Source organism: Carcharodon carcharias, chromosome 3 (genome assembly GCF_017639515.1).
Source record: "Carcharodon carcharias isolate sCarCar2 chromosome 3, sCarCar2.pri, whole genome shotgun sequence".
Lineage (NCBI taxonomy): Eukaryota > Metazoa > Chordata > Chondrichthyes > Lamniformes > Lamnidae > Carcharodon > Carcharodon carcharias.
The window spans coordinates 172,935,006-172,960,112 of NC_054469.1; the positions used below are offsets into that span (position 1 = coordinate 172,935,006).

General features: G+C 41.5%; 1 protein-coding gene across 1 annotated transcript in view; it reads right to left on the minus strand.

Moving 5' to 3' along the window:
- Positions 1-25,107, minus strand: part of LOC121276054 (E3 ubiquitin-protein ligase MARCHF11-like) — a 126,865-nt gene that overhangs the window by 79,859 nt on the left and 21,899 nt on the right. The window contains exon 2 of the mRNA XM_041183999.1: positions 3,919-4,074. Coding sequence (XP_041039933.1) covers positions 3,919-4,074 — 156 coding nt within the window. The remainder of the gene's footprint in view (positions 1-3,918; positions 4,075-25,107) is intronic.

Here is a 25,107-nt window from a genome sequence, read left to right on the forward strand (position 1 = left end):
AGGTGTATAAAATTATGAGGGGCATAGATAGGGTAGACAGGAAGGAACCTTTCCCCTTGGTAGAGGGATCAATAACCGAGGGCATAGATGTAAGGTGGGGTGCATGAGGTATAGAGAGGATGTGAGGAAGAACTTTTTCACTCAGAGGGTGGTGGGTATCTAGAACTCACTGCCTGAAAGGGTGGTAGAGGTAGAAACCCTCATAACATTTAAGAAGTATTTTGGCTGTGCACTTGCAATGCCATGGCATACAAAGCTATGGGCCTGGTACTGGAAAATGGTATTAGAATAGTTAGGTACTTGTATGAACAGCACAGACTTGATGGGCCGAAGGGCCTTTTTCTGTGCTGTAGACCTCTATGACTCAATGACTAGCTAGTAATACAAAAATGGAGAGTAAGAGCTTCTTCAAATATATAAAAAGGAAGAGAGAGGTCAAAGTCAATATAGACCCCTTAGAGAATGAGGCATGGGAGATAATAATGGGGATCTGGGAAATGGCAGGGGAGTTGAATAAATACGTTGCTTCAGTCTTCACGGTAGAAGATACTAATAGCATTCCAAAAATACTAAATAATCAAGGGGCAAAAGAGGGGGTGAAAATACATACAATAACTATCACTAGAGAAAAAGTACTAGGGAAAATATGGGGCTAAAAGTCGATATGTCCCCTGGGCCTGATGGGTTCCATCCTATGATATTAAAGGAAGTAGCTACAGAGATAGTGGATGCACTGGTAGTAACCTTCCAAGAATCCTTAGATTCTGGAAAAGTCCCAGAGGATCGGAAAACTGCCAATGTAATGCTCTTGTTGAAAAAGGGAGGGAGACAAAAAACAGGTAACTATAGACCAGTTAGCTTAAGATCTATAATTGGGAAAATGTTGGAGTCTATTATAAAAGATGTAACAGCAGAGCATTTAGAAATACATAATCTAATCAAGCAGAGTCAGCATGGCTTCATGAAAGGGAAATCATGCCTGACAAACTTATTAGAATTCTTTGAGGAGGTAACAAGTAATAGATAAAGGGGAACCAGTAGATGTAATATATGTGGATTTCCAAAAGGCATTTGATAAGGTACTGTACATAGAGCTACTTAATAAGATAAGAGCCCCTGGTGTTGGGGATAATATATTAGCATGGATAGAGGATTGGCTAACTAATAGAAGCCAGAGAATTGGGATAAGGGAGTCATTTTCGGGATGGCAACCTGTAACTAGTGGAGTGCCACAGGGATCAGTGCTGGGGCCTCAATTATTTACAATATATATTAATGACTTAGATGAGGGAAGTGAATGTACTATCACCGAGTTTGCGGATGACAGAAAAATAGGTGGGAAAGCAAGTGGTGAAGGTGACACAAGGGGCTGAATTTTGCCATCGGCGAGCAGAGGGTGGGGCCCGCTCTCCGACGCACAAAATGACGCAGGTTGACATCGGGGGAAACCCCCGACGCCCTCCTGCCCCATTTGAATCTTCAGGAAGGCGGGCCCACAGCAAAATCAGCTGCGGGCCCACCGACCTGTCAATGGCCAATTGAGGCCATTGACAGGATCATTAACACAATTAAAGGACCTGCCCGTCCAACCTTAAGGTTGTTGGGCAGGTCAGGAGCCCCGGCGGGGAATAGAAAAATCATGAAACCTCATCCACCAGTGGGATGAGGTTTCATGTAGGGACTTTAAAAGTTTAATAAAGCTTTAGTGAAATTTTTGAACATGTCCCATCTCATGTGACATTGTCACATGACAGGGACATGTTAAGGATTTTTTTTTCTTTTTTTACTGTTTTTACAACTGTCAGCAATGTCACTGTGGTAGCACTTAGCCTCAGGGAGATGTGCGCTCTTTCATGCGCATGCGTGAAAGAGCGCATTCTCGCTTTTGGGGAATCCCCGCCTGCCCGCACAGGAAGTGCATAGTGCTTCCCACCGGGCATCACGCTGGGCAGGCCTTATTTGGCCCACCCATTTAAAACAGAGGTGGGGCTTGCTTCTCCAGCGGGGATCGGCTCCCCGACCACCGGCAATTGGGTTGGGCCCACCCGCCCGGTAGACAGAAAATCCTTTCCAAGGAGTCTACAGAGGGATATAGACAGGTTAAGTGAATGGGAAAAAACTTGGCAGATGGAATATAATGTGGGAAAATGTGAGGTTATGCGCTTTGGCAGGAAGAATAGAAGAGCTGAATATTATTTAAATGGAGAAAGGCTGCAGAAGGCTGCAGCACAGAAGGATTTGGAAGTCCTTGTTTGTATATCCCAAAAAGCTAACATACAAGATCAACAGGTAATAGGGAAGGCAAATGGAATGTTGGCCTTTATTTCAAAGGGAATGGAGTGTAAAAATAGGGAAGGCTTGCTAAAACTATACAAGGTACTAGTTCGACCACACCTAGAATACTGTGAACAATTTTGGTCTCCTTATCTAAGGAAAGATATACTGGCATTGGAGGCAGTCTAGAGTGAATTCACTAGGTTGATCCTGCGTATGGAGGGATTTTCTTACGAGGAGAGGTTGTGTAGGTTGGACCTGTACTCATTGGAGTTTAGAAGAATGAGAAGCGACCTTATTGAAATATGTAAGATTCTTAGGGGGCTTGACAGGGTAGATGCTGAGAGGTTGTTTCCCCTTTTGGGAGAGTTTAGGACCAAAGGGCATAATCTCACAGTAAGGGGGCGCCCATTTAAAACAGAAATGAGGAGGAATTTCTTCTCTCAGAGGGTAGTCAATCTGTGGAACTCTTTATCGCAGAGGGCTGTAGAGGCTGGGTCATTAAGTATATTCAAGGTTGAAACAGACAGATTTTAATTAGTAAAGAAATCAAGGGTAATGGGGAAAAGGCAGGAAAGTGGAGTTGAGGATTATCAGATCAGCCATGAATCGTTAAGCAGACTTGATGGACTGAATGGCCTACTTCTGCTCCTATGTCTTATGGTCTTATGATCTATTCTTGTATGATTATTTAAACCTGAACAGATGAGAATATTAAAACAGTCAAAATCACTTCTTATCATACCTTTACACCTACATTATTAAATTCACAGTTGCATAGATAGAAAGACAGAAATATGCACTATTTTATCTGATGTGAAGATGATGTCATAACATATGTTTAGCATGAATGAAACATTTATCTCAATATTCCTTGTGTGAGTTTCAGTTTGTACAATTGTATGTTTTCAGTAGTTTATTAAAGTTTATTTTATTATTAGGGCATCTTAATCAAAGAAAAGTTCATTATTATATAACATTATGGAATTACTCACACATATTTTTGCCATAACAAAATAATCATGACTATATCTATAGCATCCCATTTCAGTATATTAAGCTAAATGTAAGCAACCAATTGTGTTACCAATATTAAAATATTCCAGGTTAGTGTCTTTGTTAATAGACAACGGATTTTTATATCAATCTGTTCACACTCTTCTACTAATGTCAAACAATGCAGTTTTAATTCACAATATGTTTTCTTTTATATTCTATATAAAGCAGTACTTGTTTCTTATCTGAAAAGAAAGCTATAATTACAACGAGGGTAAATCTGACATCAATAGATACTGAGGTTTTTTTATATGCCTTTTTGGATTGAATAGTCACATTCTCATGCGCTGGTCTTACTGTGTCTGGACCGTACAAGCATGCATTAGTTTGAGGTTGTGGAAACATTTGATGTAGTAATTGTAAACTTACTCTCAATATTTTGGATGGCTCACATTGTCAGCATCACCTTGATCTGAACCCACAAAATAAAGTTCACTGAACATTAAATGTGCACCTTTATTTGTGTAATTTGTGTAACTAATTTGTGTAAGCAAAGTCTGTCATTGTAACATAAAAGCCTTCCTGAGCTACAGACATCTCAGCCTATGGTTTGAAATTGACTTTATTAATCATATGCTGACTCTTTACCTGGCATGGTCTTTTCATCCTTATTGCCACAACATGGTATCTGTAACAGCAAATCTCACAGCTCCATGACCCTCTTTCACTAATCCACTTCAAAAGGCATGGCTGGTGCGAGTAACGTACTGAGCCATCACATCGGCAAGGACTCAGCAATTCACCCTTAAGGAGGCACAAAAGGAAAACAAAATACAAAAGATGTAACAAACTGCAATACAGTTACCACCATCTAGTGCAAATATGCTTAGTTCAGATGTTCCCTCACATGAAATATATCCTCAGGCACCATATGATTGTCAAAGTATTCAAATTAATATGATGTGCTTTAAAACCTTCTATAATTGATCATGTTTCTGTCAATTTCATTGCTTTCCTTTCTCACTCAGTCTTAAAGGACTAGCAAAAGTCTGAGATTTGAATAGAAAACCTCTGACCTGAACGTTAAATAAATTTCCCCAAATGTAATTATTTCAGGTGGGTCTTTTTCTTTATAATACAAATCTGAAGTACTTTTTTTAACTTCTTGCTCAGAGTAGGTTACCCTAATCTTGTGATCAATGTAGGGTGCATGCTTTATCTTCAGTTATTTAGAACTGTGCGTCTGGAAATAATTCACTATTTTCTGTGTTCCTTTACTTGCTGAGTTCCTGACCTCAAACACGGAGTAAGGGAAGATACCAACTATTGATCTTGAACTAGATCACAAAGAAGAAGAAAATAAGAGGGACTGTCACCACATCTCCTGTCAAAGTGTCTGAGTGACATTGGCTGAGGCTTAGGAATGAATCACAGAATCACACAGTGCAGAAGAGGCCCTTCAGCCCATCAAGTCTGCACCGACATGTGAGAAACACCTTAACTACCTACCTAATCCCATTTACCAGCATTTGGCCCATAGCCTTGAATGTTACGATGTGCCAAGTGCTCATCCAGGTACTTTTTAAAGGATGTGAGGCAACCCACCTCCACCACCCTCCCAGGCAGTGCATTCCAGACTGTCACCACCCTCTGGGTAAAAAAGCTTTTCCTCATATCCCCCCTAAACCTCCTGCTCCTCACCTTGAACTTATGTCCCCTCATGACTGACCCTTCAACTAAGGGGAACAGTTCCTCCCTGTCAACCCTGTCCATGCCCCTCACAATCTTGTACACCTCGAACAGGTTGCCCCTCAGTCTTCTCTGCTCCAATGAAAATAACCCAAGTCTATCCAACCTCTCTTCATAACTTAAATGTTTCATCCCACCTCACACTTTTCAGGGTTAAATTCCATCTGCCACTTATCTGCCCATTTAACCATCCCGTCTATATCTTCCTGTAGCCCAAAACACTCAACCTCACTGTTAACCACCCAGCCAATCTTTGTGTCATCCGCAAACTTACTAATCCTACCCCCCACATAGTCATCTATGTTGTTTATATAAATGACAAATAATAAGGGACCAAGCACAGATCCCTGTGGTATGCCACTGGACACTGGCTTCCAGTCACTAAAGCATCCTTCTATGGTGCCAATGAGTTGCCTATTCTCTTGGTCATGGATCATGTATTATGTGTATTAAACAAATGAGCATGAAAAAAGTATCTTAAAGAGTATGAACCATACTCTTAAAGAGTATCATCCATAATAAAGAAAAATCACATCTGCAGAACAATGCTTACAAGCTTCCTGGCTAAAACATAAAGATATTCTGAAATGTTACCAGTTACCAGTTTGCAATTAATTGGATATATATCAGTAGCAAACTTCACCGGAATACGTTGTGCCGTAGAGAACATCCGCCATTCCAACAAGGTTATTGACATAAAAGAAGCAGGCCTGCTACTCCAAGGAAAATTCACACCTCAAAATCAAACAGTCTTATACCTTAATATTGTTTCGCCACACAATGCTTTAGGTATGGAGGAAATGTCATATTCCTCAGCAGACTAAGTTTTTAAATAAAATGTCTTTGTTGTGCCTCGCTGGCTCTTCATTCTCATACACTTCAGCCATGTTGCCAATGTCCTCAGAATCACTTATGCCAATTATATTAGGCCCAAACTTCTTGAAATGACAGATATTCCTTGTTACTCTTCAACCATACTTTCTACAACCACAGCTCATTCATTTTTTGCCTATCACAGTATGCTGTGTTGTGACTGGGTAGTTCTTATCCTCGCTCATAACTTTTCGTCCAAGATTTGCTTCCTTCCTTGATCTCTAACTTTTGAATGCTGTTTTGTCTATCCACTTGGATCACATCATTCTGCTTTATCATGCTCTTATGTATTGACGTGCTCTGAATTTTTTGATTCAATAAGGCTGTTGCAGATGCTTTATGTGTGCTCTCTCGAGAGTGGCATTAATAGTTTCTCATAAATTTATGCAAATCTTAAGCTCTGCAAATGTGTTTTTTAATTCCATAAATCTTCCTATTTTTCCATCATCATTTCTGTGCATATCAAGATGAAGGACATTAGTGCTGAAGAAACACTTTCCATTTCAGCAAACGCTGTCAGTATCAATCATTCTTAAGTCTGCTTTAGCACAGATAGACTAGCGTTGTCCAATAGAAATTGCTTTTATGACAGTTTTAGCTACATGGACTATTTTAGTCAAAATTCCTTAAATCCTCTCACACAATATGAGTACACTTCATATGTACACTTTTACCTAACAAGCATCAGCTAACCTTCGGTATTCAATGAACTAAAGAATTCACAATGATCAAATAACATTCATATACTCTGATTTTCTCATACCATTTTACCAATAAGTGCACAACGCGGTTAACATACATATACATATGTCATGCTAATGAGTAAGTGTTCAACGACTGTGTCTGTTACTCATTTTTAATTACTACATTAGCTACATGTGGTTGATAGCTACCATATTGGACAACACTGAGCTAAAAGCAAAGTAAAACTCCATCTCCTCTGCCAACATCAATATACCTCAGCCTAACCTCAAGAGTATTACCTACTGCTCCAATGTAACACATTTTTTCCTATATTCACACTAATCATCCGAATGTCTGTCTGTGTGCCATGTCCTCTAGGAACTGGATTGACTACCCAAACACACAAAAAAACTTTTTCAATTCACTTCCCCTATTGGTCTTGATGATGTCTAGTATTATGAGAACGACAAAATATTATCCAGGTATGGCAGGTATAAAGTTAACGGTTTTTCATCCTTTGGAATCCTTGAAACCTTAGAGGTAGTTTTACAAATTCAAACTACTGACAGTAAAAGATCCATGCCAGGCACAGAAAGTCATAATTGCCCCTGTTGACTGATAATCTATTATTACAAACAGGTAAGGGCCGAAGAGCCACTTACATTCTGCACTTCTGTGTTTCCCTAGCAAGCCCTGCAGAATTTCACAGCTACCTCAACTTTATTGACAATCTGAGGGAACCATTCTTTTTCATGTAGTGACAATTTTGTCTCCAGGAGTTCTTGGTGATCATTATGTGAGGCTCACTGTACAGTCTTGCAATGTTTCAATTATAATATAATATAATCAACAACATTTGTGTGTCTTTATTATCGTGCATTATTTGCCAATTTGGTGCCACAGTATTGAAGCTTGTGAGAAGTATTTTTTTTGGTTTCATCTCACTCAAGGTCCCATCTGGGCTATAATATCAATAATTCTATGATGCCTTTGGAGTGATGTAACGAACAATGAAGCTGATGTGCTGTTCAGCATATTTTGAAGAGCAGCTCCCAATGGAATTGGGATTTAGGTGTTGCAAAATGTAACATGCTTAAAATGTTAAAAGCAAAATACTGTGGATGCTGGAAATCTGAAACAAAAACAAAAATTGCTGGAAAAACTCAGCAGGTCTGAACAAGAGTCATCTGGACTCGAAACGTTAACTCTGTCTTTCTCTCCAGAGATGCTGTCAGATCTGCTGAGTTTTTCCAGCAATTTATGCTTAAAATGTTCTTCTTCTGCACAATAAATTATGATTGGAATTTCAAAGTCCAACTTAGGATCCAGAATGGAGATTTCAGTAAGATAAAAGCAAAAAATTGTAGATACTGGAAATCCAAAACAAAAACAAAAATACCTGGAAAAAGTCAGCAGGTCTGACAGCATCTGCGGAGAGGAACACAGTTAACATTTCGAGTTCATATAACTCTTCAACAGAACTAAGGAAAAATAGAAAAGAGGTGAAATATAAGCTGGTTTAAGGGGGGGTGGTGGTGGGACAAGCTGGATAGAGGGCCAGTGATAGGTGGAGATAACCAAAAGATGTCACAGACAAAAGGACAAAGAGGTGTTGAAGCTGGTGATATTATCTAAGGAATGTGATAATAAAGGTACAGATAGCCCTAGTGGGGGTGGGGTGGGGTGGGGGGAAGGAATCAAAATAGGCTAAAAGGCAAAGATAAAACAAATAATGGAAATACATTTAAAAATAATGGAAATAGGTGGGAAAAGAAAAATCTATATAAATTATTGGAAAAAAGGGGGATCGGAAAGGGGATGAGGATGAAGGAGAGAGTTCATTATCTAAAATTGTTGAACTCAATATTCAGTCCAGAAGGCTGTAAAGTGCCTAGTCAGAAGATGAGGTGCTGTTCCTCCAGTTCGCGTTGAGCTTCACTGGAACAATGCAACAGGCCAAGGATGGACATGTGGGCATGAGAGCAGGGTGGAGTGTTGAAATGGCAAGCGACAGGGAGATCTGGGTCATGCTTGCGGACAGACCGAAGGTGTTCCGCAAAGCGGTCACCCAGTCTGCATTTGGTCTCTCCAATGTAGAGGAAACCGCATTGGGAACAGCGAATGCAGTAGACTAAATTGAGGGAAGTGCAAGTGAAATGCTGCTTCACTTGAAAGGAATGTTTGAATTGTCTATTTAACTTACTTTTCCTTAACTTAAATTTACGAACATAGGTCTGAAATTCAGTATACCCCTGAAAAACCCATATATGTTCAACTTATCAAATTGCTCAAGATGTTAAAATCTTTATGATTTAGTCACCCTAAGAGAGATAAGTCCCAGGGTACAATCACTCTTCATACTAAAGGTACATGCTGGTATAAATGTTGTAGCCCTCCATTGAACAACCTCCATTGATAATGATAGTCAATATAAAATTGGACATGATATTCCAGAAGGAAGCATTTTCTGAGATCATTATATGTAATAAAATAATGAACATATTTTTATCAATAGGTTAATAATTTTGTTATAAACAGCTCATTGCTAGGCACAGTTGTGTGAGAAACCAACTAAGATGGTCACAGACACAGTGGGATAGAATATTAACAGCTAGCAACAGGTAGGCTGGAGTGCATATTTAGGGCAGGGTTTCCTCCCTGTCGGGGGCAAAATTGAATGACGGGCACGCACAGGCGCGCCTCCAATCTGTGCCCCCGATTGGGGGTGCGGCGCCATTTTATGTGAGTGGGCCAATTAAGGCATCCCCAGCGTGATGTCCACACAGAAGCGCTATGCGCTCCCTGTGCGGGCGGTGGCTGGGTGGGGTGGGGGGGGGGTCCCTAAACCGGGAGTGCACTCTTTTGCACATGCGCAGGAAAGAAAGCAATCATTCCCCTGAGGCTAAATGCTGCCTCAGGAAGATCGGCTGTTCTGTGACAAACATTAAAAATAAAAATAAAAAATTCCTGACATGCCCCCTCATGTGACACTGTCACATGAGTTGGGACATGTCCATAATTTTTACAAAAACTTAATAATAAAATTTTTAAAAACCTACATGAAACCTCATCCCGCCTATGGATGAGGTTTCATGCTTTTTCTAATCCCCGTTGGGGTTCCTGGCCTGCCCGCCAACCTTAAGGTTGGATGGGCAGGTTCATTAATTAGCTAAATGAATCTGTCAATGGCCTCAATTGGCCATTGACAGTTCGGCGGGTGCACAGCTGATTTTGCTGAGCCCCTGCCTACCGGAAAATCTAAATGGGGCGGGGTGACATTGGGAGTTCCGCCCGACATCACTCCACATCATTTTACACATGGGCAAGTGGGCCCGCCCCTTGCGCACCGACGGGAAAATCCTGCCCTTAAAATCAGAGAAAGAGAAGCGTGACTGCCACCTGGCGACAATGTGCCAACTTCCAGGATTAAGTAAGCTACATTTGGATGACAACAAGAAACCTACTCACCGAAGTTGGACAGTTCAAATGGGTGGTAATTAATGCCCTTAGGAGACGTTAGTGAGACATTTGGAAAATGATTTTAACTTTGAAAGGAAACTTAACACCATAGCATCTATGAAACACTGATGTGCGTACCCTTGGTGGACTACAGTTTCTTGAAATTGCACTTCCTCTTACTTCTATGTAATGCATCCCATGCAATGTCAGCAGAGGTAGAGGAAGGCTGCTCAGGCCCCTTCCATGACTGCTGAAATGCACTTGTCCTATGCCCTCTGGGCTTTGAAACCCTGAGAGCCTCAACAAAGACTGCTCCACCTGCACCATATAGAGGCAGACGTGGCTTTTGGATGAGGCAGCATGTCAGGTATCAGTGAGGAGTGAAAGCACTTTGAATGGAGTGCATTTCCATGTTCTCCTTTTGCCATCATCCCTCTCCTGGGCCAATCTACATTACTCCTCACACATTGTTGCAGACTAGCTTGCTGGAGATGACACATTGTAAGCAACAGAAATGCCTGTTTAAGACAGCAGTCAAGCTGGCATTCAAAGTCTGCATGGCTGTCACCCGCCCTGCATGACCTCATTTGAAAGGCTCACTTGAAGCACTGTGGAACTGGCCACTTTCTCCATTGCAGACATTGTCTTAATTCCCTATGCTACTAATCCATTAGCAATTGAGTTGGACTCCTCCGTCCTCTCTGCTATTGTGGATAATGTGTGTCACATGCTTTTCAGTACCTGGCTATATTGTTGAAGAACATCTATCATTCTCCTTCTCAGTGATAACCCCTAGGGTTCAGAATCTGTGTCCAGCTGAGTTGAGCATGGAAAGGATTCTGCCCATGACATGGATTCTCCATAGCTGTTCCTGTACCCAGTGTCTGGCCGTGCTCACTTGCGAGGTGTGAAAACCCAATTAACTCTATCATCAATATGTGTGCATTTGGATTGCTGCAAGGCTGTTCATCCAGTGATGGTGCACCTTCAGTAGGAATGAGGTTCTTTGAGGAATTGCCCTTATGGATGTATTGCGATGCTTACTGTACATGTACACGGCCTGGAAGACAAAGGGATACCGCTTAGTCGTGACAAGCCATCAGTGGCAGGCCATCTCCAGGCTTGTCCCTCTCCCTTGCATTTTGTATGCACCTCAAGGGGTGAAAGAACAGACCTATGAATGAGTGAAGATGATGTATTTACCTGATGGATGCAGTGCATTTAGTGAAGTGGCAATGAGACGGATGCATTACATTGTATAAAGAATGGGGTGAGTGGCAGTGGTGGATGGATAGATGGGGAGGTGGTGATAGAAAATGAAGGCTGGGTGCTGCTAGAAGTTGAATGGGGGTGAAGAGAGATGGAGACTGATTGGTAAGACAGAGTAAGATAGGATAGGGCGTTCAGATCACAAAATGTGGTTGAATCAGTAGATGTAATCACTTTTCCTGACCTGCTTAGGTAATTAAAGTGCATCCTATGTTGTGTCCAAGACATGGGCACAACACTACTGCTACTTACCTTCTCAGCTACTTGGGAGGTGATGGCATAATGGTATTTTCACTGGACTAGTATTCCAGAGATCTAGGGTAATGCCCTGTGGACCCAGGTTTGAATCCCACCATGGCAGATGGTGAAATTTGAATTCAATAAAAAAATCTGGAATTAAAAGTCTAATGATGACCATGAAACCATTGTCGATTGTTGTAAAAACCCATCTGGTTCACTAATGTCCCTTCAGGGAAGGAAATCTGCTGTCCTTATCTGGTCTGGCCTACATGTGACTCCAGACCCACAGCAATGTGGTTGACTCTTAAATGCAAGGGCAGTTAGAGATGTATGATAAATGCTGGGCTAGCCAGAGATGCCCACAGCCCATGAACAATTGAAAAAACTTCCTCCTTGGTGAGAGCTTTATTGGGTAAAAGCATGATCCCCCTGCTCCTGACTGCAACCCAGCAGTAATTCCAGTGAACCTTCATTGAATCTGGGTGATTACCTTGCTGAGATTGCATCAAGTGGATGCTGATCATGCTCAATGTACAGATAGGTCTGAGGTGCACAAGCTGAAGTCAAAATTAATCGAGTTGAAGCCTCAAATTCCTCCCACTGAGTTGAATTCTGGGTTTCACCCATTCCAACCCCAGCTCAGAAACTTACCTTTACATTATTATTATTATGTGTCAATATCTTTAACCTTATTACAATCATTTAGCTGGTCCATGCAATCAATTGTAATAGTGAAATGTGAAAAATTCCACTGGCTAGTTAAATATAATATAGCCATACCACAGTTAACTTAAAGAGTTGATATGAGACTTGCATTTGTATAGCCACTGGATATTTCAAGTTCTTTATAATGAATGAAATACTTTTGAAGTGTAGTTGTTTTTGCAATGAAGGAAGAACGACATGGAGATTGGGCTGATTCCAAGCTCGTTCACAATTTTAACTCAGGTCAATAAAGCCAAGAAAGAGGTTATACAAAGGAACAAAGAACCTTTGCTATGTTCTGCCGAATAGCCCAGTCAGGTGAATTACAGATTACTACCCTTTGTAGCTAGCAAGCTAACACTGAAATCTCCATAACAAAAACAAAAATACCTGGAAAAACGCAGCAGGTCTGACAGCATCTGCGGAGAGGAACACAGTTAACATTTCAAGTCTGTATGACTCTTCAACAGAACTAAGGAAAAATAGAAAAGAGGTGAAATATAAGCTGGTTTAAGTGGGGGGTGGGACATGTAGAGCTGGATAGTAGGCCTGTGATAGGTGGAGATAACCAAACGATGCCATAGACAAAAGGACAAAGAAGTGTTGAAGCTAGTGATATTTTCTAATGAATGTGATAATAAAGGTACAGATAGTCCTAGTGGGGGTGGGGTGGGTGGAAGGGATCAAAATAGGCTAAAAGGCAAAGATAAACCAAAGGATGGAAATACATTTAAAAATAATGGAAATAGGTGGGAAAAGAAAAATCTATATAAATTATTGGAAAAAAGGGGGATCGGAAAGGGGGTGGGGATGGAGGAGAGAGTTCATGATCTAAAATTGTTGAACTCAATATTCAGTCCAGAAGGCTGTAAAGAGCCTAGTCAGAAGATGAGGTGCTGTTCCTCCAGTTCGCGTTGAGCTTCACTGGAACATTGCAGCAGGCCAAAGATGGACATGTGGGCATGAGAGCAGAGTGGAGTGTTGAAATGGCAAGCGACAGGGAGATCTGGGTCATGCTTGCGGACAGACCGAAGGTGTTCCGCAAAGCGGTCACCCAGTCTGCATTTGGTCTCTCCAATGTAAAGGAAACCGCATTGGGAACAGCGAATGCAGCAGACTAAATTGAGGGAAGTGCAAGTGAAATGCTGCTTCACTTGAAAGGAATGTTTGGGCCCTTGGACGGTGAGGAGAGAGGAAATAAAGGGGCAGGTGTTGCACCTTCTGCGGTTGCATAGGAAGGTGCTGTGGGAGGGAGTTGAGGTGTAGGGGGTGATGGACCAGGGTGTCCTGGAGGGAACGCTCCCTGCGGAATGCTGTTGGGGGGATGAAGAAAAGATGTGTTTGGTGGTGGCATCATGCTGGAATTGGCGGAAATGGTGGAGGATGATCCTTCGAAAGCGGAGGCTGGTGGGTGATAAGTGAGGACAAGGGGGACCCTATCATGGTCCTGGGAGGGAGAGGAAGGTGTGAGGGTGGGAGATGGACAGGACATGGATGCGCATCTGCCCTGACACCTTCCTCTCCTTCCCAGAACCATAATAGGGTCCCCCTTGTCCTCACTTATCACCCACCAGCCTCCGCTTTCAAAGGATCATCCTTGTCCTCACTTACCACCCCACCAGGCCCAGCGTTTAAATTATCATCCTCCGCCATTTCCGCCAACTTCAGCAAGATGTCACCACCAAACACATCTTCCCTTCACTCCCCCGGCGGCATTCCGCAGGGATCGTTCCCTCCGGGACACCCTGGTCCACTCCTCCATCACCCCCTACACCTCAACTCCCTCCCACAGCACCTTCCCATGCAACCGCAGAAGGTGCAACACCTGCCCCTTTATTTCCTCTCTCCTCACCGTCCAAGGGCCCAAACATTCCTTTCAAGTGAAGCAGCATTTCACTTGCACTTCCCTCAATTTAGTCTACTGCATTCGCTGTTCCCAATGCGGTTTCCTCTACATTGGAGAGACCAAATGCAGACTGGGTGACCGCTTTGCGGAACACCTTCGGTCTGTCCGCAAGCATGACCCAGATCTCCCTGTCGCTTGCCATTTCAACACTCCACTCTGCTCTCATGCCCACATGTCCATCTTTGGCCTGCTGCAATGTTCCAGTGAAGCTCAACGCGAACTGGAGGAACAGCACCTCATCTTCTGACTAGGCTCTTTACAGCCTTCTGGACTGAATATTGAGTTCAACAATTTTAGATCATGAACTCTCTCCTCCATCCCCACCCCCTTTCCGATCCCCCTTTTTTCCAATAATTTATATAGATTTTTCTTTTCCCACCTATTTCCATTATTTTTAAATGTATTTCCATCCTTTGGTTTATCTTTGCCTTTTAGCCTATTTTGATCCCTTCCACCCACCCCACCACCACTAGGACTATCTGTACCTTTATTATCACATTCATTAGAAAATATCACTAGCTTCAACACTTCTTTGTCCTTTTGTCTATGGCATCGTTTGGTTATCTCCACCTATCACAGGCCTACTATCCAGCTCTACATGTCCCACCCCCCACTTAAACCAGCTTATATTTCACCTCTTTTCTATTTTTCCTTAGTTCTGTTGAAGAGTCATACAGACTTGAAATGTTAACTGTGTTCCTCTCCGCAGATGCTGTCAGACCTGCTGCGTTTTTCCAGGTATTTTTGTTTTTGTTATGGAGATTTCAGTGTTAGCTTGCTAGCTACAAAGGGTAGTAATCTGTAATTCACCTGACTGGGCTATTCGGCAGAACATAGCAAAGGTTCTTTGTTCCTTTGTATAACCTCTTTCTTGGCTTTATTGACCTGAGTTAAAATTGTGAACGAGCTTGGAATCAGCCCAATCTCCATGTCGTTCTTCCTTCATTGCAAAAACAACTACACTTCAAAAGTATTTCATTCATTATAAAGAACTTGAAATATCCAGTGGCTATACAAATGCAAGTCTCATATCAACTCTTTAAGTTAACTGTGGTATGGCTATATTATATTTAACTAGCCAGTGGAATTTTTCACATTTCACTATTACAATTGATTGCATGGACCAGCTAAATGATTGTAATAAGGTTAAAGATATTGACACATAATAATAATAATGTAAAGGTAAGTTTCTGAGCTGGGGTTGGAATGGGTGAAACCCAGAATTCAACTCAGTGGGAGGAATTTGAGGCTTCAACTCGATTAATTTTGACTTCAGCTTGTGCACCTCAGACCTATCTGTACATTGAGCATGATCAGCATCCACTTGATGCAATCTCAGCAAGGTAATCACCCAGATTCAATGAAGGTTCACTGGAATTACTGCTGGGTTGCAGTCAGGAGCAGGGGGATCATGCTTTTACCCAATAAAGCTCTCACCAAGGAGGAAGTTTTTTCAATTGTTCATGGGCTGTGGGCATCTCTGGCTAGCCCAGCATTTATCATACATCTCTAACTGCCCTTGCATTTAAGAGTCAACCACATTGCTGTGGGTCTGGAGTCACATGTAGGCCAGACCAGATAAGGACAGCAGATTTCCTTCCCTGAAGGGACATTAGTGAACCAGATGGGTTTTTACAACAATCGACAATGGTTTCATGGTCATCATTAGACTTTTAATTCCAGATTTTTTTATTGAATTCAAATTTCACCATCTGCCATGGTGGGATTCAAACCTGGGTCCACAGGGCATTACCCTAGATCTCTGGAATACTAGTCCAGTGAAAATACCATTATGCCATCACCTCCCAAGTAGCTGAGAAGGTAAGTAGCAGTAGTGTTGTGCCCATGTCTTGGACACAACATAGGATGCACTTTAATTACCTAAGCAGGTCAGGAAAAGTGATTACATCTACTGATTCAACCACATTTTGTGATCTGAACGCCCTATCCTATCTTACTCTGTCTTACCAATCAGTCTCCATCTCTCTTCACCCCCATTCAACTTCTAGCAGCACCCAGCCTTCATTTTCTATCACCACCTCCCCATCTATCCATCCACCACTGCCACTCACCCCATTCTTTATACAATGTAATGCATCCGTCTCATTGCCACTTCACTAAATGCACTGCATCCATCAGGTAAATACATCATCTTCACTCATTCATAGGTCTGTTCTTTCACCCCTTGAGGTGCATACAAAATGCAAGGGAGAGGGACAAGCCTGGAGATGGCCTGCCACTGATGGCTTGTCACGACTAAGCGGTATCCCTTTGTCTTCCAGGCCGTGTACATGTACAGTAAGCATCGCAATACATCCATAAGGGCAATTCCTCAAAGAACCTCATTCCTACTGAAGGTGCACCATCACTGGATGAACAGCCTTGCAGCAATCCAAATGCACACATATTGATGATAGAGTTAATTGGGTTTTCACACCTCGCAAGTGAGCACGGCCAGACACTGGGTACAGGAACAGCTATGGAGAATCCATGTCATGGGCAGAATCCTTTCCATGCTCAACTCAGCTGGACACAGATTCTGAACCCTAGGGGTTATCACTGAGAAGGAGAATGATAGATGTTCTTCAACAATATAGCCAGGTACTGAAAAGCATGTGACACACATTATCCACAATAGCAGAGAGGACGGAGGAGTCCAACTCAATTGCTAATGGATTAGTAGCATAGGGAATTAAGACAATGTCTGCAATGGAGAAAGTGGCCAGTTCCACAGTGCTTCAAGTGAGCCTTTCAAATGAGGTCATGCAGGGCGGGTGACAGCCATGCAGACTTTGAATGCCAGCTTGACTGCTGTCTTAAACAGGCATTTCTGTTGCTTACAATGTGTCATCTCCAGCAAGCTAGTCTGCAACAATGTGTGAGGAGTAATGTAGATTGGCCCAGGAGAGGGATGATGGCAAAAGGAGAACATGGAAATGCACTCCATTCAAAGTGCTTTCACTCCTCACTGATACCTGACATGCTGCCTCATCCAAAAGCCACGTCTGCCTCTATATGGTGCAGGTGGAGCAGTCTTTGTTGAGGCTCTCAGGGTTTCAAAGCCCAGAGGGCATAGGACAAGTGCATTTCAGCAGTCATGGAAGGGGCCTGAGCAGCCTTCCTCTACCTCTGCTGACATTGCATGGGATGCATTACATAGAAGTAAGAGGAAGTGCAATTTCAAGAAACTGTAGTCCACCAAGGGTACGCACATCAGTGTTTCATAGATGCTATGGTGTTAAGTTTCCTTTCAAAGTTAAAATCATTTTCCAAATGTCTCACTAACGTCTCCTAAGGGCATTAATTACCACCCATTTGAACTGTCCAACTTCGGTGAGTAGGTTTCTTGTTGTCATCCAAATGTAGCTTACTTAATCCTGGAAGTTGGCACATTGTCGCCAGGTGGCAGTCACGCTTCTCTTTCTCTGATTTTAAGGGCAGGATTTTCCCGTCGGTGCGCAAGGGGCGGGCCCACTTGCCCATGTGTAAAATGATGTGGAGTGATGTCGGGCGGAACTCCCAATGTCACCCTGCCCCATTTAGATTTTCCGGTAGGCAGGGGCTCAGCAAAATCAGCTGTGCACCCGCCGAACTGTCAATGGCCAATTGAGGCCATTGACAGATTCATTTAGCTAATTAATGGACCTGCCCATCCAACCTTAAGGTTGGCGGGCAGGCCAGGAACCCCAACGGGGATTAGAAAAAGCATGAAACCTCATCCATGGGCGGGATGAGGTTTCATGTAGGTTTTTAAAAATTTTATTATTAAGTTTTTGTAAAAATTATGGACATGTCCCAACTCATGTGACAGTGTCACATGAGGGGGCATGTCAGGAATTTTTTATTTTTATTTTTAATGTTTGTCACAGAACAGCCGATCTTCCTGAGGCAGCATTTAGCCTCAGGGGAATGATTGCTTTCTTTCCTGCGCATGTGCAAAAGAGTGCACTCCCGGTTTAGGGACCCCTCCCCCCACCCCACCCAGCCACCGCCCGCACAGGGAGCGCATAGCGCTTCTGTGTGGACATCACGCTGGGGATGCCTTAATTGGCCCACCCACATAAAATGGCGCCGCACCCCCAATCGGGGGCACAGATTGGAGGCGCGCCTGTGCGTGCCCGTCATTCAATTTTGCCCCCGACAGGGAGGAAACCCTGCCCTAAATATGCACTCCAGCCTACCTGTTGCTAGCTGTTAATATTCTATCCCACTGTGTCTGTGACCATCTTAGTTGGTTTCTCACACAACTGTGCCTAGCAATGAGCTGTTTATAACAAAATTATTAACCTATTGATAAAAATATGTTCATTATTTTATTACATATAATGATCTCAGAAAATGCTTCCTTCTGGAATATCATGTCCAATTTTGTATTGACTATCATTATCAATGGAGGTTGTTCAATGGAGGGCTACAACATTTATACCAGCATGTACCTTTAGTATGAAGAGTGATTGTACCCTGGGACTTATCTCTCTTAGGGTGACTAAATCATAAAGATTTTAACATCTTGAGCAATTTGATAAGTTGAACATATATGGGTTTTTCAGGGGTATACTGAATTTCAGACCTATGTTCGTAAATTTAAGTTAAGGAAAAGTAAGTTAAATAGACAATTCAAAACAAATTTCTCCAGGAAAAGGGAATTTCTCCAGGAATCATTAGGAATAAACTGCCAATGGAAGTACTTTCCTGGAAATCTTAAAAAATTTCGAATATACAAGTTTCTGGCACATGGTTTCTGGATTTGTGGTTCTAACATTTTAAAAATGAGAAAGAAAGGGAATTATTGGATGTACTGACTAGACAGAATCCCACCTGGAAGATGTTACTTGGAAAATTCCTTTACGTTTTAAAGTAGCATATGCACAATATAGTCTTTAATGGTCAGACATTTCATTTGTTGCATAGAAAGCATATTTTTCATGTTTTTGTCACATTATTTTAAAATATCCTCCTGACTGCTAAGAGCAAAGCAAGTTTGTGTGTAATATTATTGTGTGTTTGTTGAAAGCTAATTGTGGTGACTTCCACTTCTACAAAATATACTTGCAAAGCTGAATTACCGAAGTGCATAAGAGGAACAAAGCTGTCTCAAATAAAATATGGTACTGCCAAATCCCCATTATCAGACCTGCACAGTGTAATTAATGAAATAGTTCTGTGATGGATTATTTCTTGCTGGCCACAGCACATAAGAGTTAAAATTAATTACTGCTAGCTGTTTCTGCAAATTGCATCGAATATACATTGAAGTCCATTTCTGAAGCTCTCTTCACCATATCCACTGTAAATTTGCAGGAAAAGGTGCAGAGGTCCTGCAAAATATATGTAACTACATTCAGCTGAATTGATTTTTCCTGAATATACTGTTAGTATTCAAAGAATATAGCACACAAGTTAATGTCCAAGCCTAAGCTATTTAGAAACAAGTTGCATTTAGTAACAATCAGGTTCAGCAACTCCTCCCAAAACACAAATATATATATTTTAAAATAACATTTAGTGAGGGAAAAGAATGCCAACCATAGTGACTTGTAATATTTTAATTTTTCAATAGTTTTATGGTTGAACTTCCTCTTACGCTACGCACGACCGACAATATGTCATTTTCTATTTATGATGATTTATCCAATTTTGAGGATAGTCTCCACTGATCTTTATTTGCTGTATTTTTCCTGCTATGTCATGGCCAGTTGCTGATGTATTATTAAATTCATCTGATCTTTAGTTACAACTTCAAACAAAGTACCTTGTCAGGATAGCAATCATCTTAACAGGTAGAGGGCCTGCTTCAAAATATTGTGTTGCATGGATGTAATTGTTACAACTTTTAATGGCTTGTTTGACAGTAGCAAAAAAAGTAAAACGATTCAATAAAATTTAGTTAGACTAAGAAATATTTCATCAGGGTGGACATCATTTATTTTTTTCATACAACCAACTGAAATACATCTCAAGAAGCTAAACCATATAGGAAGAGTGAGGTAAAAACAGAAATGTTGAAAACCTTCAGCATATTAGGCAACACTTGTGGCGTGTGATAGAATCTGTGGTCAAAGCTTGTATTTTTTGAGACAGACACTAATTGAAACAGAAAACTGAAGAAAGAAACTGACCCTCCCAGATGCTGAGGAAACTAAGACTGAAACTGATGATTTGAAACTAAAACTTCTGGTTGAAACTATATATAAGGAGACAGAGCTCAGTAGAAACTGATGAGTCCAATGTGCAGTACGACAAGCTAAAGAAGACAGAGACTAGATCCAGGAGCTGAGAATAAGCAAATACACAGTTGCTGCAGCCATTGCTGTTACTTTAAGATAACATTGGTGGACCTACACCATCCAGACTGAGTTGAGGAGGTTCTGAAGATGTGTGCCATTTTTGGTGAAGACTCTTGGAATTTGGATTGGTTGTGTACTGCTGTTGGCTGGGGATCAGGCTAAACCCTCGAGGGAGGGGAGCTGAAATTCTTCATAAAGAGGACAGTTTGAAGGACTTTGTGACCAAGTTTTATGATCCTATATGCTGAGTAAATTGCTGAGCCAATTCATATCTGCCATTTGATGTGTAATTTATAACAATTTATAATTGACTGCAATTTGCCTGTTAATTCATGCTTAACTAATATTGTCTTTGGGCTTTAGACTATAGGCAATTAACTAAGATAGTATTTAGTGTATACTTTGTTTGACACTTATATAGTAAAACTTCTTCCATATTAACCCAAGGAATCTTGTGGCTTCATTCTTGCAGTAAATAACTGAGATTTCAGGCCTCTTCTTTTAAAAAAAAAGAGCTACTGATCTTCTCCAAGATTATAACAAAATTGGATGCTTTTCAGGCAATGTAACAATATACCAAGCAGCTGAAGAGGAGTTAGAAGAAGGAGGATGCTGTCAACACATCTAGTTTCTGGGTGTATTGTCCATGATTGCCTCATTGACTATGGTTCCACTGAAGATGACTTGAAATTCCCTTACACATCTTACCTTCCCTCTGTCACTGACCATTACAGTGTCGTCCTGGCTACAATATTGAAATGAAAGGCACCATAAAACAATACCAAACTAAATTCACTCAATAATCCATCCAAAATCTATAAAATTCCAACTAATTATCCCTGCCCATTCCCTTGACTACATGTCTTCCAAGTCATAGAGTTATAGAACACAGAAAAAGGCCCTTCTGGCCATCATGTCCATGCCAGCCATCAAGCACCTATCTATTCTAATCCCATTTTCCAGCACTTGACCCATAGCCCTGTATGCTATGGCGTTTCAAGTGCTCATCTAAATACTTCTTAATTGTTGTGAGGGTTCCTGCCTTTACCACCCCCTCAGGCAGTGTGTTCCAGATTCCAACCACCCTCTGGGTGAAAAAGATTTTCTGCAAATCCCCTCTAAACCTCCTGCCTCTTACCTTAAATTTGTGCCTCCTGGTTATTGACACCTCCCCTAAGGGGAAAGGGTTCTTCCTATCTACCCTATCTATGCCCCTCATAATTTTGCATACCTCTATCAGGTCCCCCCCTCAGCCTTCTCTGCTCTAAGGAAAACAACCCTAGCCTATCCAGTCTCTCTTCATAACTGAAACACTCCAGCCCAGGCAATGTCCTGTGAACCCCCTCTGCACCCTCTCCAGTGCAATCACATCCTTCCTATAGTGTGGTGACCAGAACTGCACACAGGACTCCAGCCGTGGCCTAACTTGCGCTTTATACAGCTCCAACATAACCTCCCTGCTCTTATATTCTATGTGTCAACTAATAAAGGCAAGTATCCCATATGCCTTCTTAACCACCTTATCTATCTGTGCTGCTGCCTTCAGGGATCTATGGGCATGTACACCAAGGTCCTTCTGATCCTCTGTACTTCTTAGGGTCCTACCATTCATTGTGTATTCCCTTGCCGTGGTAGTCCTCCCAAAATGCATCACCTCACACTTCTCAGGATTAAATTCCATTTGCCACTGCTCTGCCCGTCTTACCAGCCCATCTATATCACCTGTAATCTAAGGATTTCCTCCTCACTATTTACGACACCACCAATTTTCGTGTCGTCTGCGAACTTACTGATCATACCTTCTATATTCACATCTAAATCATTAATGTACACTACAAACAAACAGCAAGAGTCCCAGTACCTTGCAATACACCTCTCGTCACATGTAACTGCAAAAACAACCTTCAACCATCACTCTCTGCCTCCTGCCACTAAGCCAATTTTGGATCCAATTTGCCAAATTGCCCTGGATCCCATGGGCTCTTACCTTCTTGACCATTCTCCCATGCGGGACCTTGTCAAAAGCCTTACTAAGTCCATGTAGACTACATCAACTGCACTACCTTCATCTACACAACTAGTCACTGCCTCAAAAAATTCAATAAATTTGTTAGACATGATCTCCCCCTGATAAAGCCATGCTGGCGATCCCTGATTAATCCCTGTCTCTCCAAGTGGAAATCAATCCTGTCCCTCAGAATTTTTTCCAATAGTTTCCCTACCACTGATGTTAGACTCATGGGCCTGAAATTACCTGGTTATCCCTACTAGCCTTCTTGAATAATGGTACCATATTCACTGTCCTCCAGTCCTCTGGCACCTCTCCCATGGCCAGAGAGGATTTGAAACTTAGTGTCAGAGCCCCTGCAATCTCCTCCCTTGCCTCACAAAGCAGCCTGGGATACATCTCATCTGGGCCTGGGGATTTATCCACTTTTAAGCCCACTAAAACTGCTAATACCTCCTCCCTTTCAACACTAACTTGTTCAAGTATATCACAGTTCCCCGCCCTGATTTCTACACCTACATTGTCTTGTGTTTTTGCCAGTCATAGTGCTCCTACACATTGCTACTGCAATGGTTGCAGCATGGCTGGTGGAAGGTTGCTGGTACTCAGCAGCAGATGGTTTTAGAGGGGGGTCTGGTTTCAGACCAAACCATATGAACATGGGGGCAGCAGTCTGGGCTGGCTGACAGGAAAGTAAGTGCACTGGCTGAGTGACAGGGGTAGGAGGACGAATGCTGCCAACCTGAGAGAGGACGACAACTTTATGCTTCATGGATCCACTGCCAATTCTCTGGGACAGCTGAGGACTGAAAAACAAAACTTCTGGTGGAAACTATAAAAAAGGAGTCAGAGCCATCAGAGTTCAGTCGAAATTGATGAGTCCAATGTAAGCTGAAGAAGACAGAGGCTCGATCCAAAAACTGAGAATAAGCAAATACGCAGTTTCTGTAGCTGTTTCTGATACTTGAAAGTAACATTGCTGGATCTGTACCATCCAGGCCACGTTGAGGAGGATTGCATCCTGTGCCATTTTTGGTGAAAACTGTACCATAGAATCCAGGTTGCTAGTGTGCTGCTGTCAGCTGGGGATCAGGGTAGCTCCCAGCAGGGGAGGAGCTGAAAATCTCCGTAAGGGGGGCAGAGTTTTGAAGAACTTCGTGATTGAGTTTGATGACCTATACACTGAGTAGATTGCTGAGCCAATTTGTAAGAACTGTCTTAAGTCAAATCTGGCATTTAATGTGTAGATTTTCCTATTAATTAATGTTTAACTTATGTTTTTTCTGGGTTTTATAGTATAGGAGGATACCTAAGACACTATTTAATGTTAGCTTTGTCTGACTCTTGTATAGTAAAAATTGTTCTGTTTTAAACTGTAGAATCTTGTAGCTTAATTCTTTCAGTAAATAACTGAAATTTTGGACCTTTTTTTAAATGTATTGGTCTCTAACTGATCATAACATATGTGAGAAACAGAGTTAACATGTCAGATCAATGGCCTATCATCAGAACAGAAAAGACACCAGTCATTGGCTGATCTGAAAAGTGTTTTCAACAATTTGTTATTATTTCAGATTTCTGTCATTTGCAGTATTTTGCTTTTGTTTGAGAGTCTAAGAGTCAATCTCTACTTTACCTCATCTTCATTCCCATTCTTCCCTCATCAATTTTTAAGAGTCTTTTCTTGTTATTTTTGTCCACTTTTACTGCATACCATTCTAGGACTGGGAGAGCAACAGGTAACCTTAGTCCTCTGTCGCACTTGCATAAGCCATAAACCATGCTCATGAAAGGCTTTCAAGAGAAGTGTTGGTTAGCTTACTTCCCCATTGCTCCCTTATGGAATACCATTTCTTTTAGTATGAAATATTGATTTACAAATAAGCTTCAAATATAAGAGCTTTTAACTGAATTATGTTTGCATAAATTTCCAACGGATTTTATCTGAAAGTGAGGAATGGGGTTGTAGTTAGGCTCAGACTAACATTCTGATAAATACCAAAACACACAGACCAGTCTGAAAGCATGTTTAACATGTTACTGTACAGGCATGACCAAGATTGATTATCCAATGTTTGTGCACTTGACAACTTATGAATCATTAAGTTAAGGTATTGTTAGACACTCACCCAATAGCAAAAAGATATTTAAGATGTTTTAAAGCATTTATCATTATTTTTGTTTCTCAACTCCTGTAAGGCTGCTTATTGAATATAAAAGGTTAATATAAAGCTCTGGACTCTTACATGAAAATACTGAGTGACATAACATTGTGAAACTATCAAAGTAGCTTGCAAATTATTTCTATATACACAAATGGATTCCTGCAAAATTTTAAAAATCAATACAAAGTTGGGTAGATGTTTATTTACCTCAGTTGAATTGTACAGGTCTTACATTCCAATGGGTTCTTCACTTTTTTAACCGTTAGCTCTGTATTCACAAATAATGTCCTAACAAAAAAATTGCAATATATTTTCTACCGTTTTTTTCAGTCATTGATGTAAATTAAGACTAGATATCTTGTTTAAAAGTAATGTTGCTGCATTTATTTTGTTTTTGATTTCTGTTTACAAGGAGATTGTGTTCAATTTTCATTCACTGTATGGGCAGTATTCTGATTGCCTACCCTTTATAGAACCCAACAGATTTTCATT